General features: G+C 32.2%; 1 protein-coding gene across 1 annotated transcript; it reads left to right on the plus strand.

Moving 5' to 3' along the window:
- Positions 1 to 5,064: 5,064 nt before the first annotated feature.
- On the plus strand, positions 5,065 to 5,580 carry LOC128036061 (uncharacterized). The gene has a single exon (XM_052626816.1). It carries the CDS (start codon positions 5,284 to 5,286, stop codon positions 5,563 to 5,565), a length of 282 nt encoding a protein of 93 aa, XP_052482776.1. The 5' UTR covers positions 5,065 to 5,283; the 3' UTR covers positions 5,566 to 5,580.
- Positions 5,581 to 13,024: the final 7,444 nt, after the last annotated feature.

Genomic DNA, 13,024 nt, shown 5'->3' on the forward strand with positions numbered 1-13,024 from the left:
TCCCTCCAAAATTTTACTCCCCCCTATTTACTTTCCCTCAAACTTTTATTCCCCAAAACTTATTATTTCCCCCCTAAACTTTTACTTCTCACCCTTTACTCTCAAATAAAAAATAAAAATTATCCAAAACAAATCACTAAACATAAATATTAATAATTTTATTTATATCTACTATTTATATTATTAAATTAAATTTCACATTTTATATTATTTATATTATTGAATTGTTTAGTCATGTTGAATATTTATATTAAAATTGAATTATTAATTATGCTATAAAATATTCGTGTTAAAATTTTATATTGGTATCAATTTCACATTTTATTTTTAAAATAATTTTGATTAAAAATCATATTTTTACATTTAATATTTTTTAATTCCAAAATATATAGTGACAAGAATCTGAAGATAATTGAAACAACTAAACAAGCAAAGAAGCTAACCAATATATAAAAAATTAATAAATAAATTATGAGGTGAAGAAAGTTAATAAAAAATTTGATTAAGGCGGACAAATTTTATTACGATGGGTGACAGTGGTTACAAGGACCCAAAATTATTTTTTAAAATTTAACTCGAATAAATATATTCGATTCGATTCAATTTGAATTCCATCTCACTCCACTCGATTCGAGAAAACTTCAAATAAAGTTAGGATGATAAAATGAGATTCGAAAACTCGATTAACTCGAAAATTTTCGATTCGATCGAATGCTCACCCCTAGTTCATAGTCGACTTGGGCGACTCGTGCAACGTTATCAGTCAAACAGTGAAAATGAGCCTACAAGCCCATGATGTTCGCCCGTGTAGGCCTACATGCCCATGTGGCCCACATGGCCCAAATTGGCCTTGGCCACGTGATCCATTTTAATGTAACCCGTGTTAGATAATTATTCAAATGTGTTTCCACTATTTACTTATATGATCCTTCAAAGTTATTTAATTGAGTCACTGTTACTAAATTATTTTTATCTTAAGCTACAAAATTCTGAATTAAGATCCGTAAATTTTTCCTGAAACCAGACTCACATATCTTCTTACATAAATTTTCAGAATTATTGGTTTAACCAATAAGTACAGTTTATTCTTTAAAGTTCCCCTATTCTGCTATCTGACAGTTTCGACCTTTTTGCAATAAAAATTAATTATCTTCTCGTACAGAATTTGGATGATGTTCTTGTTTGTTTCTTTTGAAAGTAGACTCATTATAGGTTTTAAAATATAAATTCTAACCTATAATTATTTTTATACAATTTTAATAATTTTCCAAAGTTAGAATAGGGATTCCGAAATCATTCTGACTCTATCTCACTAAAATTCAAATATCTCATAATATGAAATTCTTTTGCTTACTTAGTTTCTTCTATGAGAAACTAGACTAAAATATATTTAATCCCATATTTTTTCATTCTTTAATTTGATTTGCACAATTTATGGTGATTTTTAAAAAACAGTAAGCAATTTCGGCTTTTCGCCGAATCCCTTATTTTTGTGTTTCGAGTACACAGTTGGTTTTGTTTGATGCTAAAATAGTCCCCGAGCACTCCAAAACCTATAATTAAGAAAATAACACCATAATCAGTCTTACCTCGCGATTAATCAAAATCCTGAAACCAAAATACTTATTCATAAAATGATGAGCACTTATCGCAAAAACTTTAAATCGGTACGTTTACGAAAATCACGAGGAGAGCCTTAATCCTCATGAAATGCTGCTGCCAACACCCTGGAATTAGACTATTGAACACAAAATAATCTCTTAACATGATACCTAACAACTTACTGAACTTACTGAATTTGCACAAGTGCTGCTTAACACAAAATAATCTCTTAACAAGGGAATTTCGACAAAAGAAAAGATAATCGAGTAAGAAGCAAAGAAGAAAAAAAAGTTTGGTAGAGATGGGAAAGAGAAAACGTTAGAAAGATGGAGAGCAAAACAACTCTTTTTTTTTCGAAAATGGAAAAAGTGATCAGATTTTGGATATTCTCCCCCATAATCCCCTAATTCACTTCTAAAATTGCTCCCTCACTTCCCACTACACATCCACCACTCAGAAACCCAGTTCAACACAACTTTTGCCGAAATAAGGAGCAAAAATATAACTTTTGCCGTCCCAAAGATTCAAACCCATGATCTCCCTCACACCAACATTCCACTTATCCACCAGACCAGCAGGTCCATTCTGTTAAGTATTTGCCAAATTTTACTTAAAAACCTACTGACCAAAGATAGGGCTTATTCATAAAAATACCAAAATTTTCCCAAGTCCTGGCTTGAACTTGAGACCTCCCAAACACTTCAAGAACATATAACCACTAAAGCTGACAGATGTTTGTGTCACACATTCACAATACCCAAAATTAAAATTTTAGGGCGTTACACACCACCCTCAATCAATATGGTTTGATTTATTCTGGTGCTTTACTAACCCCGTCATTTTTACACAAGCACCACATCTTACACAACATTTATCTATTTCTACATCGATGCCAGGTTTTATTTTTGGACCACCACTTCCATCTTCGGCATATTACACACCAATGAAATCGATGTTTCAAACGACGACGATTTCGAAGATGGCATATAGGCCATTTATGTTTGGGGCACCAACCGAAAGTCTGATTGTTCTATCATCAGTGTATGGGACACAATATAGTTTTATACATACGTCGATGGTGTCACAAACACCCATCTTTGCAACCACTTATTCCTAGAGCGGAGGATATACGATGGCAATTGATGAGCACTCCATAATCAATCATGAATGAAGGCAAAGAAGATGAGAGGCCGAGATTACAACCTATACGCCAGTGTAGATATAATGAGGAAGACGAAAAGGCCGGTATACAGCTTGAATTGTAACATCCCAAAAACCAGTTTAGAAGAAATTGCGTTTTGAAACCAAAAGAGGTCATCCCTCGATTTGAGTTTAGACTTTGGAAATTCTTAACAAGTAAATTGATTTGGTTCAGTGGTTAAGTGTTCTTGGTATGTGTGTGAGGTTCTGGGTTTGAATCCTGTTTCTGGAAATTTTGTCATTTTGCTTAAACCCTTACTTTTGAATGTTAGTTTATAAGTTAAACTCAGTCAATTGATATTAAGAATGAGCTTTCTGGTTCAATGGTTAAGTGTCTGTATACCATTTGGTCTTGTGTTCAAGTCTCAACAAAAGCTACAAAGATATTTTTTACTAAACTACCTTACAGGGTCGTTTATTTTAGTTGATTAAACTTTCCCAAAACAAAAACTTCCTTTTCTTTTCATATTGTTTCATTTTTTTTCTAACGTGACCCTTTTGCTTCCTTCTTCATTGATTCAGTTTCACCGTTTTAAGTTCCTTTCTTTTTGTGTTATGTTATGTTACATTGATTCTATACGAGGTCTGACTTCTCCTTTCTAGTTCGATTCATTGGCCAGTAAGTTCGATTTAAAGGTTTGGTGTCGAAGGTTCTTCGACGTAACTTCAATTTTAGAATGTTAGTTTTTTAGCGATTTGACTGCAAGTTAAATCTGATGTGCTGGATGTGCTTTCAGTGCATTTTTCTAACAATGCATTGAAAACGTGTTCTATGTAGAGTGTTTTCCCTTTACCACTTTCAACTCCTCCAATTTCCCACTCACCCATTAGATTCCCAGGATTCCCAGGATAATATTTTCTGAAAAAATCTGATTGAGCTCAACCTCCCGTAAGCTACGGGTGATCAAATCTCAATTTTATTCGAAAAAAATTACAAACTAAGAGTTAACCGAATCGAGTAGTTCGAGTTTCAATTTTGAATCGAATTAAATTTTACAATTCGAATAATTGGAATATACAATTTTTGTAAATATCAAATTAAATAATTATTAACTTTACAACTCAAAAAAGTATAAAAAGTATAACGAATATAGAAAAAACTTAAAAAATATAAAAAAACCTTAAACCTTAAACCCTAAACCCCTAAACTATAAAACACAAAGACCTACAAAATGCTAACACTAACCCTACTTTAACAAAAAACAAAACCCTTGCCCTAAAAAAACCCTAAACCCAGAAGGAAAACGCCTTTAGTTGGAAGCGTTTTCAATGGATGTGACATAAAGTGTGTCTAGTTGAAAGCGTTTTTTTTGCAAATCCGCTGAAAATATTTTCAGTAGGAAGCATTCTTTTTTTTAGTCTAATCACGTAATTTTTCCAAAAATCAGCCTAATTTAGTAAATTTTTAAAAAAATCGGCATTTTTGAGAAATTTACTCTACCATATATGTATATAATTGATTAGGGGACATAGTAGGAAAGGTCTATAAGGAAATGTGTAGATTACATAGTTTCTTTATATAATCAGCTTCGAAAGTACTATTGTTGTGCATGTTAGGGAAACTTTGTTAACATGGAGGTTTATCAAGTATACTACTTCACATATTATTAATCTATAATATATATAAAAGTACGAGTTTGAAATTTATTTTTAATTGATGAGAATATTTTTATTTTCTATCATATTATTAAATTCACAATTAAAAATAATTATAATATTTAAATTAGTATTATTACTTACAAAAGTTGAAATGAAATAGAAATGATACATTTAAAAATAATTATAATTTAATAAAAGTTGTGACAATTACACATTTAAATATAATTAGTCGTACACGCTTTAAAATATAGGGAAAATGTGATAAATATAAATATAATTTACTATTATTAATTAAAATAAAATAATTATTTAAATAGAATTTTAAACATAGTAATTATCACTTCACTGTTTGATGAATATTTCGTAATGGATACGTTCTAACCGTAAGGTTTTTAATTGTTGGGTTAGAATGAGTTTATGTGATAATGTTCTTTCCGTAAGATTTTTAATTGTTGGGTTAGAATGAGTTTATGTGATAATGTGGTGAATGTAGTTTTGGGAGTTCGATAACAAAATCATTCTACCAGCCTCTAACTTTACTGCCTTTAACCAGTTTTTCTCAAGATTCATATCAGCGGAGGAAAGAACTGGTGTTACTTTTGAGGATTTCGCTGGCCAAGAATTTTTTAAGAGAGAATAACAAGAGATTGTACGAATTTAAAAAAATGATGAGGAGTTCCAAAATCAACATTTTTTATAGTTGGGACCCAAATATATATCCCATATAAGTAATAACGTATCAAAGTACAACAAATTTCAAGCACAAGAAATAATGGGATTTGGGAAACTCCCATTTATACAAACAAATATATGTGGTGAAAAAAAGAACATACAATACTCAAAATCAAGAGACTACTGAAAACACATTAAAACAAATCCAGTATGCAGCAGATAAACAAAAGGGTATTTCAAGGAGTAGAAGGAGAAGGTGGTGGAGAAAGGAAAGGAATAGAGGGGATTGCAGTTGGGATTGTGGGCATGCTTGGCAGAGGAGGCAGTGTGGCCCTTGGTACACTTGGCAATGTGGGCAACCCAGGCATGGTAGGAAGTGGTGGAAGCGCCCCAGGCCTTGGCAATACCGGTATGGATGGCTGTGGGAGATTAGGGATAGATGGCAGTGGGGGGAGTGTGGTTGTAGGCAAAGTTGGCATTGGAGGCAATTGAGGCAGCTGCAGAAGGTGACGAGCAGCTATCCCAACATCAATGCTTGCAAATGACAAAGCCATCACGAATGCTAAAGCAAAGCAACTGAAAGATGCCATTTTTCTAGAGATGTGAGTCCAATTAAGCAGACGAAAGAAAGCTCTTGTTTTGATAGTTGTGGAGTGAGGTAGAGAAAGCATGGTGGTGGGGTTTATATAGGTCTTGGATCAGTGGAGTTGGTAATGTTTGATCATGTATGGTTGGAATGGAGAAAACATAGTCAATATTAAAGGATTTGGTAGGTCAACTTCCCATGGGTATTGGAGTTTAAAACGGTGGAATGCTGTTGTGGTTGGCATAGAAGCTTCATCCAGCCACTTAATTAAACAGTATACTTAAACAATCCTCCAGGTTAGCAAAGTTTTCGCTAGTTGGCCAGATATCTAACAGAATTAGGATTTGTTTACTTAACATGTCAGGTATGATACTCGTATTTCGAAGTTGATTATATAAATAAATTTGCCATGGTTGAGCTTAAAATTGTTGGGTGTTAATATACACATTTGTAAAGACTTATTAATTTTTACTTGGAATTGAAATGATTTAAACAAGAATTTTGAAATGACAAACAAAATAATTTGAAATGACTTAAATTTGAAGTGATCGAGATCTGAAATAATCAAAACCTATAATGACTAAATCAACATAAAATTTCATATGACTGTCCTTAAAGATATTCACATATTTACGTATCTCTCAGTATTTAACTTGTATCACAAGCAATGAAAAAATTGGGAAAATTTACCCATTTGAACGGAATTTAGCTTATTAGGCTGAAGCCTCGTGCTATGCATACATATTCTCTTATTTTGAGTCTTACAAGTTTACAACAAACTAAATCTATATAAACATTATTTAATAGGTGTATCTAAAGGATATGGAATATGTGTAATTCTTTAAAATACACAAAAACTTCCAATAGGGTTTAGCTTATTTTTGGATTTGTCTTATTTTACGCTCAAATCATTCAAATTGAGGCTAAGTTTTTATGTCTAATCATTTTGATTCAAATTATTTTAAGTTTTGGTTATTTCAAGTTCGAATTGTTTTGTGATCAAATCATTTTAAGTTTAGATTGATTCAGTAAATTTAAATTTGGATTCTTTTATAATAAATTGAGTTTGAGTTAAAGGCGATAATACGACGATGTTGATTTCTTTTATCACCTCAAGTCTAATTATATATTGGATTTAATTTTTGGTATAAATTTTAAAATTGTATATAAATTTCAATTTAATTTGTAATTGTATGTATGAATTTTAATATATACTTGAATCTCTAATTGTGGTTAAAATGTATACTTAAAACTTTAATTTTGATTTAATTATACACATTTAAAGAAAAGATACTTCAATTTATTTTTATATTGGATAAATATAATTATTTATTTATACAATATATAAATATAAAATAATGTTATATCAATAATTGTGTTAATAATTTACAAGAACTGAATCAAATTAAAATATAAAATTATAAAAATCAAAATTCATGTATATAATTACACATTATATCATAATTTTAATATTTATCTCTTAATTTTTAATCCAAACCCAAAAATAAAATATTCCATCCCAAAATTTTACATAATTTTTTTATGTCATATTAAATACATGTAAAGTCGGTCAATAAATTACACCTAGTGACAAAGTATTATTCAAATATAATTTCATTGCTAAAACCTATTTCTATTTTTCTTCTAGTGTCTTCAACTTTAAATATAAACATAGGTATTGAAATTTTAAGATTTTTATGTTATTTGATCTTCTCCTTTTTTTAAATAATTAATGTTTAATACAGGTAATCAAGACCGTATTAGTAGATGCATAATTTTTTTATTGAAATTGATACGTATTATTTTAGATTTATCAATATTTTTAAAAATACTCAATATATATAAATATATTACAAATATCAAATGAATGAAACTAAATAAATTTTAAGTATAAAATATTCATTAGTTATATAAATTACTCATTAATAAACTCAACACATAAAATTTATCATTCAAATAAATTCAAAATTAATAATAATAATCCATCATTGGATATGAAATTTTAAGGATTAGCTCGTTCTCTTGATAAAAGAAGCTGAAAAGTGAACAAATATTTTTTTTTGATAATCGGGTGAATGATTTTTAATTAAGCATATTTTAGTTTTTATATATTTTTTTTGAACTAAAATTTCAGATTGGGCTTTATTTAAATAACCTGCATTACTACACATATAGTCTTAAAAAGAAAAGAGAAAGAGCCCAGTTATCAGACTTGGCCCAACATAAAGAAAACTAAGACAAAATTAAATGGAAACCTAATCGTTTAGAAACCAAAAAAAGGAAACAAAAGTCTGAAGCAATTAATGCTGCCGTTCTACCTGCCCAATCAGCCTCACAGGAAAATAAATGTATTGTCTTTTCATCTTTCTTTACTTCTTCAAGACGTTTTCAATTTACCCAAGGGCTTGCTTTAGTCACTCTGTTACCTACCCTTCTCAGACTCCCCTCCCTCCATTTCTCCCCTTTCCTATTTCAATCTGGTTCTCTCACCCTTTCATTTTTCGCTTGTCTTTCTGCAACTTCAGGGACTCTTCTGACCAGGTAATCTTCTTTATTACTCTTCAATGCTTCAGTTGCTAAGATATGCGCGAGACTATTTGCTAATCTTGGGACATGCTCAAACCTACAATCATTAACATTTAACAGTAGCTGATGAATGTTATGAATATACGCACTAACCATTGATTTGTCTGGGCTTTTTGCTTTGCATTTCCTTATTATTGATAAAGAATCTCCTTCAATAATAACTTTTTCCCACTGCATGTAAACGCCGATCTGGAGTGCTTTTCGACATGCGAGTGCCTCCGCCGCAAAGGCTGATGAAACCCGTTGGCAGACCTCCGAGCATGATAGGAGAACTGTACCCTCTCTGTCGCTGGCCACTATTCCAACATCCGCTTTATTTTGTTTACCTTCATATGCTGCGTAGAAATTGATCTTAACAACCTGGTCAGATGGCTTTTTCCATTTTTTAACAGGTATGGAAGTTAGTGGTCTATTTTTACCAATCCCATTTAACTCTATTATGTAGCTATGAACAAATCTCCCTATTTCTTTCCCAGATTTACTCCATTTTTTTTTCACTCTATTATTCCTGTCTCCCCAGATAGCCCATAATGCAACGCAAAAGATCCGACACTGGGATGCCGAGCTTTATGAAAAAACCCAGGTTAGCCACTGTAGAAACCCCAACTGGTTATCTTGCAAATACTTATGAAATAATAACTCTCTCCATACTTATGTTGAAACATGACATTTACGGAAGAGATGGTCCATAGTTTCTGTTCCTGAGCCACATCGGGGACATACTGATGTGTTTGTTAGCCTTCTAAGTAGCATATTAACATGTGTAGCTAGGAAATTCCATGATATCTTCCAAGTTGTAATTTTTATCTTTGAAGGAAGATCTAGTAGCCATAGTTTTCTGTAAAAGTCCTTATAGTCGGTTTGTAAAGCATAAGCTCTAAGATCATCTTCAGTACTTTGTAATAGTTTATAGGCGCTACGTACTGTGTACTCACCCAACACTTCAGTACTCCAGACTTGGAAATCTTAGTGTGGTCTTTCTGCCAGCGGGATACTGAGGATCATCTCGACAACATCTTCTGGAAAGGTATATGCTATGAACTCCTTTTTCCATGTTCTACTACTTGAATCAATTAACGCCGCAACTTTAAAATCATTCAAACCTGTTAATCTGCCATGTGGTAAAAGTGGAATCCAATAATCACGGGTTATCGAAATATTCGTACCTCTACCCACCTTCGAACACAATCCCTCTGCTAAAATACCCTTAGTAGCCCAAATACTTTTCCATGTGTACGAAACATTATTCCCCAACTGTGAATTTAAAAAATTGACTTTTGGAAAATATTTTGCTTTTAAGACTTGTGCTACTAAAGAGTTTGGATTGTTCAAAATTCGCCACCTCTGTTTAGCTAAAAGTGAGATATTGAATTGAGCCATATTTCTAAAGCCCAACCCACCATCTTCTTTAGGACGACATAAGTACTTCCATTAACGCCAATGAATACCTTTTCTTCCATGCGCTTTCTGCCACCAGAATTTAGCAAATATATTTTCAAATTCTCCACATTTAATAAGAAGCACGACATTGCATAGGATGGAATGGTCTGTAGCACCGATTTAATAAAGACTTCTTTACCTCCTTGAGATAACATTCTGGTACTCCACCCATCAATCCTAGTAGAAATCTTTTCTTTTAACTGCTGAAAGGATTTTTTCTTACGTCGACCAACCACATTCGGAAGCCCTAAATATCGTTCTAAGTTTGTTGAGATCCTTACCCCCTATATTGCCGAAACTTCTTCCTTCTTTTCTTCATACGTATTTGTGCTAAAAAATATGGTGGATTTATTGAAATTAACACATTGCCTAGAACACCTTTCATATTCCTTCAAAATTTCTTTTAGTACCCTAGCACCCCTATCTAATGCTTCCCCGAACAAAATACAGTCATCTGCAAAAAGTAAGTGTGAAATTTCTGGTCCTTTTTTGCTGGCTTTTGCACCTTTTATTAATCCTTCTCCTGAAGCCATTCTCATCAAAGATGATAATCCCTCACTACATATCAGAAATAGAAAAGGGCCTAGCGGGTCTCCTTGGCGTAGGCCTCTAGACGGTGAAAAGATTCTTCCACTTCTTCCATTTATATTAACTGCATAGGACGTTGTGGAAACATAATTCATAACCAGCTTCACCCAATCGGATGTGAAACCCATTCGTAAAATCACTTCCTTCAAGTATCCCCACTCAACCCTGTCATAGGCTTTGCTCATATCAAGCTTTACTGCCATATATCATTTTTTTCCTATGCGCTTCTGTCGAAAAGTATGCAAGATCTCATAAGCTAGCAGCACATTGTCAGTTATTAGCCTTCCCGGAACAAACGCACTTTGAGCCGCATTAATACATCTTCCAATAACTGCTTGCATTCGGTTTACAATTATTTTTGCAACCATTTTATAAATGACTGAACATAAATTGATGGGTCTAAAATTAGCAATGCTTATGAGATTTGTGGTTTTTGGGATCAGCACAATGTTCGTGTGATTTAAATTACCTAAACTTGAGCCTTTATTTTAAATATCCAAACAGAGATTTGTTGTTTCCTTACCTACAATATGCCAAAATTTTTAAAAGAAAATGGTTGGAAAACCATCATGTCCTGGTGCTTTTGTAGGTCCCATTCCCTTCAATGCCGCAAACACTTCTTCTGCTATAAAAGTTATCATTAGTCTCTATTGATATCTATCGAAATATTTTCCTTTATTCCCGTTAAGAGATAGGAACAATCCCCGGCTCCTTTTGACGTGAAGAGCTTCTGAAAATAGGAGGTAGCTACTTCATTAATCTCACTCTCTTTATTAGCTTCTCCTCCTTAATCTTTCTCGAACTTGGATATTGTATTTATACGTCTTCGACATGTAGCAAAACTGTGAAAAAAGACTGAGTTCTTATCCCTACTCTAAGCCAATTTGCCCTTGCCCTTTGTTCCCAATACACTTCATCTTTATCAATTTTCATATTCAAGTGGATCTTAGTGTTAATAATTTCTGCCATCGTGTTTTCATTCCTTTCTTTTCCCATTAACATATCAAGTTGCTTCGTTAGTTTTTTCTTTAGTCCTTCTCGTCCTTTCTTAATCATTCTCGCCTATACCATTAAGTCTGCTTGTAATTTTCCAAGTTTCTCAACTACTGTGCCTGTTCCTGACTCCCAAGATTCTTTGATTACGTTCTCGCACGTTTCTTCCATCAGCCACCACGCATCAAATTTAAATTTTTAGTTGCCCTTATGAATGCTTTCACCATTTGTATTAATTAGAATTGGACAGTGATCGGACATCGTGCGAGGTAGATGGTTAACGCTATTTGTTGAAAAAAGGAACCTCCATTTATCATTTATCACACCCCTATCGAGTCTTTCTCTAATATTTGTCTCCGGTAGATTTCCATTTATCATTTAAATCATAAAATCGTATAAAATCCAAATTTTAAATTTATAAATAAATATGTATATATTTTAAAAAATATGTATACTTGAATAATACTAAGATAGATGCAACTTAACAAGAAAATGCCTATAAAATAATAACAAAATTAACAATAAAATAAGTTGTATACAATATCCAAATAATAACAATAAAATAGTAGCAAAATAAGGAGAAAACAAAAAAAATATCATTAAAATAACAAAATAAATAGCAGATTTTTTTTCTCATTTAGTGAATTCGGACCGGACCGGATTCAGATAAAAATGTCTTACCCAAGGCCTGAATTTTCGGGTGAACTTTCAGGTCAGGCTGGGTAGCCCGGCCATGAGCAGGTTTACTTAGTATTAACTTATTCTCATCTTACGCAGACAAAATCACTGCCACCTCAATTGGTAGTTCCAACTTCCAATTGCTTCTTGCTTGTAGGCAGCCTAATGCAACATGGCAGGTTTAACTTGGAGGCAGACTTGTTAATTTAAACTTTAGCTTGAAAATTTTATTCGATTAACTCGAATTTAAACTCGATTCAATCTAATTTGGTTATAAAAAGTCAACAATTTAAACAAAAAATGATTCAAACTTGAAATAACTGGAACCTTAAATGACTTGATTAAATAACTCTAAATGATTTGAATCTAAGATAACCTATTTACAAACTTAATTACCAAGACCGAATGGCCAAAAGACGAAATTGGCTTTAACATGAAATGATGTGAAAATTTTAAAATTGAATTCATCTTGTCCATATCAATCCAATCTAAATCTAACTCAACTCATTCAATTTACAAGTATAGTTGAGGGGTGTATACATAGTTTCTTTATATAATCAATTCGAATAATAGTGATAATATTGTTGAAAAAAATATTTATGAATCCCCAAAAAAATTAATTTTTATAAACTGTAAAAGGGTATAGAGAATACTCTAATTCTAATTCTAAATATATATATATATATATATATATATAATCAACTTTGAAAGTTATCGTCTCATGCCAATCGTGCTTGGGAAACTTTGCTCACTTAGAGGTTAGTCGAATAATACTATTTGACATATTCTTAATTTAATTAAGAGGCTGACTTCATTACATGAGGTAGCTTCCATGCCAACCACAACTACTGCATTTCACCTATTTTAAACTCCAAAATCCCATGAGAAGATGACCTACCAATACCTTCAATATTGACCAAGTTTTCTCCATTCCAAACATACATGATCAAATATTACCAACTCCAGTGGCCTATTCCCACTGCTCCAAGGCCTTTATAAACCCCAACACCATGCTTTCTCTTCCTCACTCAAAATCTTTCTTTCATCAGCTTATAATTAGTTTCAAAATCTCTGGACAAA

Source organism: Gossypium raimondii, chromosome 13 (assembly GCF_025698545.1).
Source record: "Gossypium raimondii isolate GPD5lz chromosome 13, ASM2569854v1, whole genome shotgun sequence".
NCBI classification, from domain to species: Eukaryota; Viridiplantae; Streptophyta; class Magnoliopsida; order Malvales; family Malvaceae; genus Gossypium; species Gossypium raimondii.

What these genes read in the sequence shown, in the direction of transcription:
- LOC128036061 (XM_052626816.1), top strand. Translation starts at nt 5,284, where the DNA reads ATGCAGCAGATAAACAAAAGGGTATTTCAAGGAGTAGAAGGAGAAGGT.